This window comes from Perca flavescens, chromosome 7 (genome assembly GCF_004354835.1).
Source record: "Perca flavescens isolate YP-PL-M2 chromosome 7, PFLA_1.0, whole genome shotgun sequence".
NCBI classification, from domain to species: Eukaryota; Metazoa; Chordata; class Actinopteri; order Perciformes; family Percidae; genus Perca; species Perca flavescens.
In genome coordinates, this window is record NC_041337.1 from 19,783,493 (window position 1) to 19,799,322 (window position 15,830).

At 43.5% G+C, this 15,830-nt stretch overlaps 1 protein-coding gene across 1 annotated transcript in view; it reads right to left on the reverse strand.

The window, feature by feature from the left end:
• l1cama (L1 cell adhesion molecule, paralog a) overlaps positions 1 to 15,830 on the reverse strand; it is a 41,122-nt gene that overhangs the window by 14,732 nt on the left and 10,560 nt on the right. Inside the window, 3 exon segments of the mRNA XM_028582140.1 lie at positions 144 to 246; positions 1,939 to 1,953; positions 3,284 to 3,640. Of these exon segments, the coding sequence (XP_028437941.1) occupies positions 144 to 246; positions 1,939 to 1,953; positions 3,284 to 3,410 (245 nt within the window). The 5' untranslated portion in view covers positions 3,411 to 3,640.

The window sequence follows — 15,830 nt, forward strand, 5'->3', positions numbered from 1 at the left end:
TGTAGGTGTCAGCTGAACAAGGAGAGGGATGGTCGCCATTCTCAGTTGTCTAAAAAGATAATCAGTGGCTAGGCTCCTCCATGACTAATATAACATCTTCAGACTGTATGTGTTTATGTGGATGTATGTGTGTGCTGACTAACATGGGTAGAGGATTGCCGGAGGCTTCACAGCTCATGACGAAGTCTTCGACACTAAAGACGGTGACAGACTCCGGATGTGTGATGATCATCGGAGGCCTCTTCACTGCAAGGACCAAAAACAGAGTTAATGCTGTCACAACACCAGTTATAAAAGCAGGCGTGCATGTGCTATTACACACCTATATGGTTTAAAAAGACATGCTCACACACTCAGAATAGTGCTGCAGTCTTCACATGACCCGCTTTTCTTCTGCATGCTGCTCTAATAACTCCAGCTATGACATACACACATATGACACCCTATTGAAACACACACACATCTAAGCAAACAGCATATAATAGACAGATATACCACTAATTTTCATAGTTTACTGTAACAGCTGCCAATAAGTATATTCAGTCAATATCACTAAAAAAGACTCCCCAGAGAAAGAGATGAAATGTAGGCTGAGGAAAAGATTCAGAGAGCAGGCAGAGAAAATGGATTGAGATGAGAGGAAATTGATATAGCATAATGTAAGAGGGAGAGTTTATGTAAAAGAGATATATGGCACAGTGCTCCCTGTGAGACTGAGAGATAGGCAGAGGGTTGAAAAGAGTCTGTGAGGAATTGAGGCAGAGCTTTTGAAGGAAAAAAGTAATGACCACCAGAAGGGGTTTCTCCATCTCCGTCTGCACTTTCCAGAACAGCCATAAAGCAATGCCTCGATACCAGACTCATAAAAACCAACATGCTGGGATTTGCTGTGAATACTGTATTGAACCAGCATGTTTGATTTTTCCACGTACTTTATGGCCCATGTCGTATTTTTATGTTCTGTTTTTCAATACTTATAGACAGAAATGTAAATCTTATTCTCCACATAGCTTCAGTGACTATACACTGTTGGCTGTTTGCAGTGGAATAGAGGTCACAGCTTGATACTTGTTGGTAGAGTCTTTAATTTGACTTTAAAGTAAAGAGACAGAGCCTGAGATGAATTTACATTATGTAGGAAAACGGGTAAAGGAGGACACAGGAAGGAGAAGGGGGAGGCTGCAGTAGATGACAAGACGGCGGCGATGGAGATGGAGAGCTGAGCTGAGCGGACAGGGGAGATATATGGAAGTGCAGCAAAGAGAGAGAGCATGAGAGCAACAGACAAAGAGCAAAGGGAGACAGAGGTAGAGGGAAAAAAACAAACAAGGGGTAGATTCAGAAAGAGACGAATAGGGAGAGTGCGGGAATTTAATGAAAGAATTCCCACTGAAAGAGGAAATAAGCCCATTTCCTCAGCTGATCAAATTGAAGTATGGGCTGCAGGCGCAGCTCCATTATTGGCAAAGGAGGAGGAGGAAAGGAGCCGGTGCTTAGTGCTTTAACTCCTCTTTATTTCCCTGTGTCTTTGATCTAACAGCCCTGCTGCCTCCTTACAGACAGCACCTCCTCACACTTTCTCCTCCCTTCATCTATAGGGATCTCACCTACGTAACACATCCATGGATCTCACCTACTGGAAGCCGATGAGGCTAAACACACACCCGCATACAGAAAAAGACGCATGTTCACAATATACAACACACACACATCCTCACGTACAAACACACGTCCACAATACTAAGACAGATGCACGCACACACGCAAGCGTAACACTGCAACTACACACTAATGCTTGACTCATTAAAGTGCAGCACATGACGTTCACTGTGTGCTGGATGGAAAATAACCTCTCTGGCATAATGAAAGTGTTTTCAATAAGCTTTGCCAGCACCTGCATTAAGACAGATAGACGTCAATAAAGTTAAAAGCACTTACGATCACTTATGTGGTCTGTTAGTCCATATTGGTGCCCAGAGAAAAGGCAATGAGGGAAAAAACATTTTAGTTACAGTAAACAAGAAGGAGAACAAGATAGTTAACATACAGACAGACATAGAGAGAGAGAGAGAGATTCAATATTTTTTTTTGTTTATGCCAATAAAACAAATTGAATTAAAATAGATAGATAGATAGATAGATAGATAGATAGATAGATAGATAGATAGATAGATAGATAGACAGACTGACAATTTAACAACAATTATGATGATGACGATAAAGCAGTGTAATGTCTCCTGTAATGGGGCGTAGCTTCTAACCCCGGCCTCCCTGACACAACGCATCTCCTTTATTGATCCCGATCACTGCCCTAGTGACTCTCATTGATGTGGCAGAGGCTCGTTAATTGAAAGGCAGGGGACACCTTGACCTTTTATATCTTTGACCTGCTCCTCCTTCCTCCTCCTCATTGTCCTCCCTTCATCCTCCTCGGCCCTCTCACCTCTGTGTCACCTCCCCCCTTTGGGATTTAGACTGGGAGATTTACTGCATTTCATCAACATTTACAGGTTATGCAAATGTGTCCACATATGTGCAATATCTTGTTTGTACACACACTTTTGAAGGCTGTGTGGGTGGTGAAGGACTGTGACTCACTGTAAGTAGTCTTAGATAAAGAGTGAACAACAAAAGCAGCAGTGAAAACAATATTCCATATCTCTCTCTCTCTCTCTCTCTCTCTCTCTCTCTCTCTCTCTCTCTCTCTCTCTCTCTCTCTGTCTCTCTATTGGAGCTCTGTGGGCAGGCCAACAGCAGCAGAGGAGATGAAGATCAATTTCCCTGCAGGCCAAGAAGCTCAGCTGTATTTCTAATGCCCACATATTGCATCAAGGAGGAGGAGGAGGAGGAAGAGAAAGAAATGAGAGTGATTATGGAAAAACATTGCTGGATTTTTGTTGTGTAACTCAATTGTTGATTAAATTACTCCCCAATCAGAGTCTGGTTTGCACCAAGGAAACCAGATCAATAGTGGGACTAATCAATGCAGTATGAGGGGATCAATTACAAAGTAATTAGACACACCGCAGGCACAGATGAGCGCTTACCAAAGAAACCTCAGACAGTGTAGTATTTCGAGCACAATAGCGCAATCCAACCCTGAATATTGAGATTACTAAAGGAGAAACACATGTTCATTCTGCTCATTTGCACTAATTAATCATGATAAAAGATCATTATTAGCTGTGCTTTGATGAATCAACAATGTAATTAACACAACAAATAGATCTTTGAACCTCATGGAAGCTACAATAGTTATGAATGGATATGAATCTGTACTCACAGTTGGAGGGTATGTGTATGGCTGCTTGGCCGGGCTGGGCAGCAAGGGAGAGGAGGAGAAGGAGGGGGAGTAGGCAAGAGGAGCACTGCCCCCTACTGCAAACCTGCTGTCGCTGCGTGTGAGGCATTGCTCACTGTCCCATCAAAGTCCCACCTGCTCACACACACGTACAGTAAAACGCACACAGAGGGCACACACACACACACACACTCGTGCAGAGCAAGTGCAAGACTTTGTTTCTTTTCCAGGAGGCCTCGACTTTGCCTTTTACGTTCCTCGTCTTTTTACTTTTTTTTCTTCTCTTTCCTTTTGCTCTCTTCTATAAGTCAGGTCCACGCCCTCCTGCTGGTTTCCCCTCTGAAACATAAAAGAGAGGGGGGAGGTGAGGAGAGGACAAGTGGAGAAGCGAGAGGGAGGGGGCAGAGAGGGGCCATGTGTCAGAATGGGAGAAAAATTACCCTGCACCATGTGGTCAGACCTATACACAGACCGAGGCACGGAGTTAACACACCAATCAAGGGTCAACAATACAAATTCCCAACAAAAAGAACCAACAATGCCTATCACTGAACCTGTTTCTGGTTAATTACATGACCAGTGGCCCATATGGAAAGGCCAGTCAGCAGGACAGATGGACAGAATACCACAACAAGAAGCCAAACAGAGCCTTTCAGCACCCAGATGGGCTGTGGACAGACAAATACAGACTGATGAAGTGTCAAATCAAATAATACGCAAGACAGACAAACAAATAGTTGATAATTAGGTTGACTGGTCCGGTCTGCTTTGCGCGAACTGAACAGTCCGTAGTGTACTTGGGAGATAGTGCTGTGATAAGTGTGCGATAAAAATGCTATCAGTCATGGTGAGTGAGGCAAGCCACCCCTGCTAGGAGTCTATCCGTTCTCCATCTGTACCCTTGGATCCGGTCCTCGCCACAACATGCAGGCTGTCCTCCCCCGCGGCACCACGTGGCGCAGCCCGCTGACTGTTTACACTACTCAGAATCACACAAAAAGAACTGTTTTTGCACACCATGATTAAGACAAAAGAAAATGGCGATAATAGAAACAGGGTGCTTATTTGGCAGCTCTGCAGTAATGGCAGCCTGATTGAAAGAGTTCTGGCTCTGCACGCCGCTGTTTTGTTGGCAATGCCACAACGGAGTGATGGGTAACCTTGGAGAGTGGGGGGGAGGTCAGAGAAGAGAGAAGATGAAGATGATGGAGAAGAGTGGTGGCGAGAAGAGGATGGAGAGATGTGATTATCATTCATTTTCTGTTATCTAGTGGGTGAAGGCTGGCCAGTTAATTACGGGGGATATTTCCATGTCACTTAGTGAAAAATGTATTGAAAAATATCTTAAAGAGAGCAAGAGGAATATGGGATTTGTGTACATCAACAGAGCCAAACTAGATGAAATTAACCACCAAGCAAGACCTGAGCCCTTAATAAGGCAGTTTAAACGAACAGCATTGGGATTAAATTAGCCATTACACTAACTTGCTTGCTTTGTCAGAAGAATGGCACAACAAGCACATAGAGAGGAAGAAGGAGGGGTGAAGTGGGTGGAGGACTTAAGGGGGAGATAAAGAGGAAAAGTGGGTTTGAAGAGGAGAACAGAGGGAGAGGTAGAGGTGAGGGAGGAGAGAGGCAGAGTGGAGGAGGGAGGAATAGAGGTGATGGGAGGAGTGGAAGGATATGGAAAGAGAGGAGGAGGGATGGCTGACAGCTGTGACGCTAATCCTATCCATCCACTTGCACACATGTGCACGCTCTTCCAATCAGTGTGCATCATTTGTCCACTTTCTTCTTGTTCCTTTTCTTATTCTACTTCTTCTTTTCCTGTCCTTTTATCAGCTGCTTTAGTGGTTGTTGTTCTCCGGAGACATGGGGGCCAATTACAGTGATCCAGTCTTAAACCGACCTCTCCAAAATGCCATTAGAGGCAGATGAATGAAGCAGGGCTAGTCAGGGTATTAGTACTTGTGTTATTCTGTGATCTAAGGTGGAAGCTTGCCTACAAGTGCCCCCTCCAAAGACACGGTGAGGGAGAGCCGAGTAGAGCAAAGCAGGATGCTGATTAACGATCTGGCACGCAGTCGCTTGTCATGCTGCCAATCAGGGGCGTTTCTAGGACTTGAGGAGGTTCAGGGCTTAAATATACTTAATGCAATGCAAAACAGCAATTGGTTTGCCCAGATTGTTAATAGCCAGTGTATGTTCATTTTAGCCCTAGTTTGTAGATGTTAGTTAGATCGCACCAACATTTGGCCTAATCATAACTGGGTCTGGGGGTCCTCTGAGCGTTAAACACTTAATTTCCTGCATTCAGGTGAATTTTTATGCACCTATTTCTATAACTGTTTCTGAATCAATATATGCTGGAAATATCTTTATGTAAAGGGAAACATGGGGGACAATTCAAAAAATGAAAACATGGAATATTTTGCAGTAAGACTCTTAGGCATTCTACATTTCTTTAAACTATTTGTTCTCCTGTAGATCGACTTTTCTAATTATATCTGAGTCAGCACATATGTAGCCTAGGCATAATTCCCTCCTCTTCTGCATCTTTTGTTGGGGAACTAACCTCCTTAAAGTGATGGTTCGGAGTAATTTACCCTAGGGTCCTTTGCACCATGAGCTCGAGCCAAACACCCCCCTAGAAGTTTTTTTCACCTGGGTCTAACATTGGGCGAGTTAGCGAGTTAGAGATACAAACATGGGTCCATTAGCCCCTGCGCTAAGCTATTCAGCTGCTAACGCTACTCTACGCTAACTCCCCAATGTTAGACCCAGGTGAAAAAAGCTTCTGGGGGGGGTGTTTGGCTCGAGGTCATGGTGCAAAGGACCCTAGGGTAAATTACTCCGAACCATCACTTTAAATGTGCATATGACAATTAATTTATCAATTAATTTTAATGACTTAATAAACCCCTGGACTGTAATATGTCAGATGTGTTTGAGCAAGATTTCTGCTCATGTTCAAAACTTTGTGCACATTCAAAATGTATCTGTGTTCTCTGTGATTTGGAGGAGTCGTGATATTTTGAGAAAAATAAAGTGATAATAGGCTATTACAAGAATACAGTCACTATATTTCAGAAAATAATCTACCTGCACCATAGTCTGCTGTGCATTGGGCTACGTGATTGCTCTGCTGATACGGTAGATCTCAGATCTTCTGACAGACTCAGAGCCCCGTTTGAGACTCTGGTCTCTGCATGACACAAAGTTTAGTTAGGGAAGTGGCTGTACGCTGCTCTACATCGGAGGTGGAAAACCGAAACTACGGCAGAAATACACGGAGCACAAACGCAGCATGTCCACGGCAGAGCACGTCCTTTATCAACCTGAAGCTGCACAGATCACGGAAGCCATGCTGCTCATCTCTATTTTTACAGAGAGAATGGACACAAGCACAGGTCTGCCTCAGAGCTCCGTGTGTCTGAGTCTGAACCATAGACTGTAAACGTCACGGCACAGGAACTTCAAACAAAATTATTAGTTTTGCACTCCTAAACTTTGTGTTAATGGCATCGATGTGTTAGACTGATATGGCTAGGATTCCACCGAAGATTTCACCTTTCACAACTTTCCTCACTTAGGTGGTAGCAACAAATACAACATGATGGTCGGACCCCGCACGTAGCTGCCGGTTTTATTCGCCTCGGAAAAATAAATTGGACAAAGTTACAGTTCTACCATGAGTTTTACAACAAAAATGTAAGAACTGCGAGTGCCTTGGAAAACACTTTCTTCCTTTATATGCATGTGTCATTCTGGGGCTTTTTTAGTCTATTATACTTATTTTTGTAAAAAAAAAATAGAGATCCGGTAATATTCATAAAACATTCGGGGCTGCAGCCAGGGACGCCCAGGCCTACGACGCCTCTGCTGCCAATCACAATTTACCAAGGAAGTGTGCTGCATACACACACACACACACACACACACACACACACACACGCACGCAGGTACACACTCATGGGGAGTAACAGAAATACAAATACAAAGAAGCTTGCAATGCATGGATAGACAGAAAGGAAGGCAGACAGACACACACCTCGAGTGACAAGTGGTTAGACAGAGGAGATCAGACTGATAAAAGGGCATGGTCCATTGGGCTCCAGTCAGGATGTAGACCTTGCCAAAGAATATTCCAGTCATGTTGAGTAGGAGCAGTAAAGGGGAACACTATAATGGGTTGGGAGGGGAGTGTAAAGGAGAGACTGTGAGAGAGAGGGAGAGAGAGAGGCAGAGCCAGACAGAAAGAGAAGTGGCATGGAAGGTTGCCACATAATGAGGCCAGCCACCCAAACATGCTGATAGCACAGACTGATGTGGCCTGACACGCTAGCGCACACACAAACACACAGACATACTTCCAAGCTGTGTGCACCGCATGGAGCCTCGTGGAGCTCTATTATCACAGGGGTGAGAGTCTCTGACATCGAAGCAGATGCCTGATTTCACTTCTTCAGCGTGTCCACTGTGCAGCTGTCAACGATCCAATCCCAGCCCTGTTACCTGCTTCATTGGACAGGGTCAAAGGTCACGCCTGGGATGGCTACTTGCAGCTGGGCTGAGATGACCTAACAATGTTTCTGAGTGCTTTTAAAAAACTATTATCACCACTGGGATGTCAACGGGAGCCATCAGAAGTCGTTCAATTGCAGGGAGATTGTAGAGTAAGCAGCGCTTTGTTGAGATTTGAGGGCGTGGTCATTTTCTTTACAAGAAAGCCTAACTGCAGAGATTAGCCGTGTATCAAACGAGCCAAATCGACCAAGTCAATTTTGCAACTTCCTGAATTATTCATGAATTCCAGCTTTAAGGCGTTTTGCTTAAAAAAACACAAATAACCCAAACATTTTATATTATGCTGTTAGTGTTGCTATCATTAGTAGAATTTAATTGCGGCATGCCATTGTGGCGTGTAACCCACTTGTACATTAACTACATTAAAAAGAAAACTTCCTCTGCAAAATGTAGTAATTAGCATTAAGTAGACATGTTGGGTGTTGCCAAGGACTTTGAATGCTGAATAGGCTCTCTTATCAGTGTGTGTGTGTGTGTGCGGGGGGGCAACACACACGAGATCAAACCTCAAGAGTCAAATCATGTTCTGAGTTTCACACATATTCTAATCTCCATCATGCCAACCACCCACATATACATGAGAAACTTTACAGTTTGCTTCATATCCTCACGTATGCATATGAGGAGCTGTTGATGAATGTCGTCTGGTATATTTTCTCTCATGAAAATATCAATTCTGAAAGCTTCTCTGTACTTTGATCAGATGTGCTGCTCTACTGGATTTGTATGTGTGCGCGCGTGTGTGTGTGTGTGTGTGTGCGCGTGTGTTTTTGTCTGCATGTTCAAACATGTGTGCAGGTCTTGTGTCCTGTCATGCCTTGCGTTTAAATATTAACCACCTCCAGCTGTGAAGATGTGTAGGGGGAGAAGATGCGGGACGGAAGGAGGGGGGGAGAAAAATAAATGAATACATGCACCCCTTTACCCCCTGCTCTTCCCTCAGGGTTAGTCTGTCTGAAGAAACATCAGGCTGAAAAGAGACGGACGGAGGGACAAGGGGAAGATGGAGTGATTTAGACATAAACAAAGAGAGCACTCACTAAGAGAAATGGACTGATAGGCATTACAGGAGAAAGGCAGTAAGAGATTATAAGGGTCAGTGGATAGTAAAAGTGAAGAGGGGGGACTGAGAAACAAGGTGATGCGGGTGGGGGGTAGATGATCAGGCCCCTTACAGAGTGAATTATTCATAGAAATTCCCTTCCTGTCGGCACAATTTGCCCTAAATTCACCCAAATTCATAATTCATTCACACCCCTCGCCATACATTTGGTTTGGTCCCAGACTGATGCTGTCCATCTATACCTGGTGTCTTTGGTGAGGCTGTCTGATTCTCTCCTTCACTTCCTCCCCTCTTCCTCTCTCTGGCAGGGTCATACTTAATGCATGAGCCTGTTGCAGTGAGACAAGTCTCAGACCCACTTTGTCGCTACAGCAGAAAAATACCACAAATCATGTAAAATAATACCAGCTACCTGTTTCTGCTCGGCTCCACAATTCACTTCGTAATACAGACATGTCTTTCATCATTCACCGCAGTGAAGATTGCATTTCTTTTAAGCCTTTCTCTCGTTTTCTACCTAGAAGCCGAGCCCTATAATAGGAACTGTCCAAGAACGATGAGTGCCCATTTTCATGTCACCTTTTTATCAGTCTTCTTCTTCTCCTCTCTCAGCCCCCTTGGTAGCTGACACTAAAAGCTTTCTTCAATTCCCCCTGATCACTTTTCACAGAACATTTCCTAGTCCCTATCCTTCTCCTCTTCTTCTCTTCTATTTACAACACCTTTTCTCTCCATCAATTTGATAAACTGCTGCGGTAGCCCTCCGGCTTGAACAATAGGCAAAGCTGCTGATGAATTCAATATTTGCAATTTTGATCATGCCGGTACTCTTTGTTTAAAAGGCAGAGTAACACGTTTCAAGACCAATGATCCATGGTCAACTCCAGATGGAAATTTACCAGCGAAAAAAGCTGCAGAGCTACAGCTTATCTGGAATCATGGTATACAGACAGCACATTTATCAATACCACTATTAGCATAAGCTTGGCCGTTAGATGCTTAGCTACTCCCACTAGTCTCAAATGCGGCAATAGAATTCACGCCATATTTTCCTCATTTTCCAAACGCCTGCACCTCTTTCAAAGACCCCACCTTAACCCCCCACCCCCATCCAGTCTGCCAAAGGTTAGGGGTCAATATTGGAGTGACACAAAGCTGAAGAAAATAAAGGTTGTCAGAGCAGCCGTGAGGGCAACCGCCCACTCTCTCTCTTTCTCTCTCTCTACACTGGTTGCCATGACAACATGGTCTCCACACAGCATCCCCCCTTGTACATACAAATTCAGTTATTCACACACATGGACACTAACGGCTTTGCGGTATCACTTACATATGCGCATGCACGTACACAGGCTCACTCATTTGTTGCCCCACACTCACCTCCCTCAAACACACACACACACACACACACACACACACACACACAGTACAAATACTGGATGTCTTCACATTTATACCAAGTACACATACTTAAACAGACATATGGACACACATAACACCTGAACTAGTTACTCAATGATTTATAAAGGGGAAATAATTTAGACTCATCCAACTGAAAATTAAAATACAAAACAGAAGTACAAGACTCCCAAAGTTCTCTACAAATCTCTATTCTCCCTCTCTCTCCTTTGTACACCAATAAACACGCACACAGTCATCCCTTCTATTGCCAAGACTACATAAGAAGCTACCTCTGGCGTGATTTATTTATTGATGTTTTTCCCCTTAAGACACAATGGGAATGGTAGAATAAAAGAAGTGGTGAATAATTGAAGGGGATGGGAGTGGACTCATTAAGACATCCGTGAGGGCTGGAGAAAGAGAGGAGAGGTGGATCAAGGGAAGGAGAAAGAAAAGAAGGGCAACACCGGCGGGAGATCAAAGGTAACAAAAAGTCTGAAAAATTCATAGGAAGTAAAAAACAAAGAGAGAAAGAAAAAAAAGTGTGAATGACAGATGTGAAAAGAGAAAGATCTGGTTATGGGATCACTGGCCAGTAAAAGCCCTGTAACGATCAAAAACATAACTACTAATGTAATAGTGTATCAGATTCCCTGCATGTGTGTGTTTGTGTGCACATGAGCCCATTTGTGTTGCAGTGTGTATCAGTAGAGATCAGCCTGTGTGTCAGCAGGTCAGCTAATCTCTCTTGTCAGCTAATGGAGCCGGTCTTGCAGATGGAGTGCCGCCTCTTGCTCTCTCTTCTTCTAGCATGTTGGTGCTGCTCACTTAGATCCACAACTGATAAGGTAATTTGCTTATGGCTTGTCTGTCAGTCAGTTAGTCACAGGACATGGAGATGTATGGTATCAATATTAAAAAATAAAACAGAATGGATCATAATGGTAGGTTGGTGTTGATAAAATCATGACTGTAGACTTATGACACAACACATTGGCAGTGCTGCAATTTTGAATCTCTTATTTATTTCCTTTCAATTCACCTGTGATCTCAATAAATATGGAAAGAAAACAGACTCGGTTGTTCTCATTGGAAACAGACAAGAAAAAAATCAGATTGTTTGTGTAGACTAATTGAGACATATGTATTCTGTATATACACCTACATACATTCACACACAATGTATGCACCCACAAGCATAAAGTCTTCTACCACTGCTGCACGGTGGCCTGTGGGCATCGTTTGCTTCATTAGAAGCAGCATCACTCAGAGTCGGTGCATGCAGCACAAAGCGCAGTAATTACGGACACACCCTCCGTGTCATGCAGAAGATATAGGATGAGATGCATACAAGCACCCCCATGCACACCACACATCCTCACAGGCACCTCGTTATGCACTCTGTGTGCAGTAGGAACATGCAATGACAAACACATACAGCTTATAAAGATCCTTTCTTGTGGCAGTATGGTTTATTGTCCATACAGTAGATAGCTAAGGGCGTTAACTTGAGTAAATAGGGGCTATTATGACATTATGAAATTACGTGGAAGAGCTATTAGGAGTGACCTTCCCTCTTCCCCTCCCTGCTTCCTTTTGTGTCTCCTGCTCCGTCCTACAGCCTCTGCTTTTTCTCGCTCTTTATCTCTTAGAGCCTGCCTCTCCTCTTTCTCCTGTTCCTGGAGCTAACAGCCTCACTTGTGCCTTTTCTTATTTGACATTCATTTTGACCTTCACTGCCACTTTCTTTTCTTGTTTTTCTCTACTTTGTAACAACATATGCTGTTTGTTTGAAGTGATGCTCAGTGGAGATTCTTGTATGCAGCCATTCATCCCTGAGAGAATAAAATTAGAGGGAAATCAGACGGGTGAAAGGGAGATTTTACGTGTGAGTGTGCTGGTAAAGCCTTTGGGGCTCAAACTGGAGCCAGACAGGCCAGTAAAAAGAAGCTGACATCAGTGTTGTATCTATCAGTGTTAGCCCTGAAACCAGATGCAGCAGCTTAACACTGTTGGAGATGACAAACCAGCTAAAACAACACAGACAGTATGCAACTGCACCAGAGGGAAATCAGCTACTGAAGCACATGCTTGAATAACAATAACATGGCATATATGTAAAGGCACAAAACATAAGCATTTACATGACTTTATTTTTTCCATACAAGTCACATTGTTATTCAAGTCAGCCATGCATAAATACAGTATAAATCAGCAGAATAGAAAGCTGTATGAGCCTTAAAGAGAAGACTGTGGTGCTAAGGTTATCTAATGAACCTCAGGCGTGAACAGGAGCATATGTGTGCCTCTGTGTCTGTGTTGCATCAAGTGTGTAGGTGGGGCAGGTTTGTGTTGGCTGCTGCAGGTAGTGATGTCTGAGGAGGGGCTGTGCAGTCCGTCATTCAGCAGACAGACAGAGAGGAGGAGGGAGTGGTCCCTCGGGTCAGGTGATAAGTGGCCCGTATAGCGCTGAAGGACTCGTGTGACACGCAAGGACACGTGGCCACCTCCACAGGGACAATCGGCACGCCACATGCCGGGGAGAGGGGCGGGGTGTGTACGTGACCTGCGACCTCCCTCACAACAGGTTAGACATTTGAGAAAAAAAACACTAACTGAAGAAACACAACAAAAATTGAATTTGTCTAATGCAAAATTGTGACATGTCTTAATTTGGAAGAAAATTCTGTTTCTAAGATTCTTAACTACAGGTATGTTGTTTTCACAATATTTAAATTAGGTCATTTTTAGCCCTAAGCCTCTCTGCAGCTCGACAGCTCATTGCTAAGATTTAGACATTTCCAGAAACATTTGTCAAGGGTTCCCTTGGTTGATATAAACCTGGTATAAACCACTTCAGGGAAATGAGCTGCTGGCAAGGCAAGGCCACACATAGTGCTTTGTTAACACATTTGCATGGAAGGGCCCCAGTGGCTCAACAGATTTTTGTTTTCAAGCCTAATGCTGGACTAGTGGCGGCGTGAAGAAGTCACATGAATTACAGAAAGTCTGTGAATAAAAACATACAGTACATGACTCACACCCATGCATAGGCAGTACAACCTCACACCATCTCTGCCACGGTTGTTATATTAATCAAAGCAAAAAAAAAAGAGAAATATAAGCAATTGCAAATTCTTTACAACAAAAACAAACAGCATTAGCATAACCAATCAGATATCACAAGTTAACTGAGCAGCAGTTTTAGCAAAACAGGACCAGGTGATTTGCATCTTCAAAATGATTAACCAGGTCAAGCAATGGCTTCTTGGCAATCCCATTAACTTTGTTAAAAGTTGCAAAAGCAGCACTTCCCTTTAAGTGCTCCTCATTTAATCAAATACAAGGCCTTCTGGGGATGAGGCAGGAGATGTAACGCCCCTAAACAGCTAGTAAATGTCTACTGAGTGGAATCAGAGAGGAAAGAGAAGAGGGTGATGGTGTGTGTGTGGATGAGAAGGAACAAGTAAGTAGTGGAGAGGAAATAACATATTGTAGCTCTCTTAAACAGTCTAGTCTCCCAAGTCAAGACTTACATTTTAAAAATGATCACAGTCTCATAAACTGTGGGGCAATTTATCTAACCTAACTCCATCATTCAGCACTCAGTCGTTTGTTACGAAGCAACTAAAACCACATTTTATATAAGTGCTAACATTCAGAGTGAGCAATTTATATGATTTGTTTGTTGTTCAAGTTGGAAATCTTTTTTTTCTTCCTGCTGTGTTTGCAGTTTGCTGTATTTCTTTTATAATTCACTCTCTTGCCACACTGCAATGGCAAGTGAATCTTTCAGATTTATCTGTGTTAAAATCAAAATATTTTCAGTCAGACTTGCAGAACCTCTGACGTCAGAAAGGTTCACATGGTTCAAGTCATCTTAGTAAATTGCTATTATCTATAAACATGTTCTACTAATAGGCCACAGAAAGGAACCTATATTCAGTTCATGCAAACCCTGACATCTGCTGTTCTAAACAGTCTAAAAATCCTCTGATGCAAAGAAGTGATACGTTTAGCATTTCTTTCAGCAGTAACTGCAGATTTGCTTTTTTACTGCAGTTTTGTTCTGTACAAGTTTTGTGTTTAAAAAACGTCAATATGAAACAAATTATTATTATATAAGTGTGTGCACTGGCTCAGAAAACCATGCCCCGCTGCTTCTTGTCTCTACATCAGCTTGTTTCAGACTCTCTCATCTCTCTGTGTCATCAACACACACAGCAAAACCACAAAGCTCAGATATGTGAAGACCCGCTCAAACCTGCACAAACGCACACACACACGCACGCGCACGCACACGCGCGCACACACAGCAGACTGACGGTTGGTTTAGGTCTGGCAAGACAAGTCAGTTTAAGGAGATTTGCCTGCCATTCAAATAAGGTGGAGTAAGGGAAAAAAGACAGCAGAGAGACATGGGAAACAGAGTTTGTATGGTGATTTGGCCACTGAGCTTCCAACATGGTCTCAGCTTATTTGTACACACCACCTGTGTGTGTGCGCTGATGGGTTTTTGTGAGAAAGTGTGAGTGTATGTTTACTTAGGATGTGACAGGTCAGTATTGTTATGCATGACTCACTTTTTGTTTGTTGTAGTAGTCTGTGTGTGTCTGTGTGTCTGTGTGTGTGTGTGTGTGTGTGTGTGTGTGTGTGTGTGTGTGTGTGTGTGTGTGTGTGTGTGTGTGTGTGTGTGTGTGTGTGTGTGTGTGTGTGTGTGTGCAGTGTGTAGGGCTAGGTGTCAATACCCCTGCCTCTCTTTCCTTTTCTCACCCCGCTATCACCATGACAACCTCCTGACTCCAGCTCAGCTGCACGAAGAAAATATTTCACTCCCCTCCCCCTTCTACATGATCATCCACCTCACCTCATACCCCCATACCCTCTCTCTCTCTCTCTCTCTCTCTTATGTATCTGTACTTTATACTCCCTACCTTCATCTCATGTCTCCTGTATCTCCTTCTCTTGCTCTTTCCCCATTTCTGGCTTTCTCCAGTTCCCCTGTTATGTCTACATGCTACCCACACTTGAAAGAGTTCTTCCTTCCAGACTGTCGTTTTTGCTGAAAGTCTGAAGTCTGTTATTTGCGCTCTTCTATCTCTTTCACTTCTGTTCTATATTCTCTGCTCCCTGCTGATTGCCTCTCGCTCCTTATATCAGTACGAAACTCCCCTTTTCCACTCCCTGAACTCCTTTACCCCAACCCCTCCCTCCCGTTCTTCTTCTCCTCCATATAGAAAGAAGCTTATGGAACACGGTCTTCCATCTGTGCTGCACTGCATCTTCATTACATCCTCCCAGCCAACATCATACACAATGCAATTACAGGTAGCATTCTATCAACCTCTGCCATCAACTTTTATCAAACCTGAGACAGACCGTCCAGTCTGAGGGGAAATTTGCAGGCTGGCACAGCATCGATACAATCCCTCAAACCTAAGTGGCTGACTAACTCCCATTGCATCTGTTATCATTATC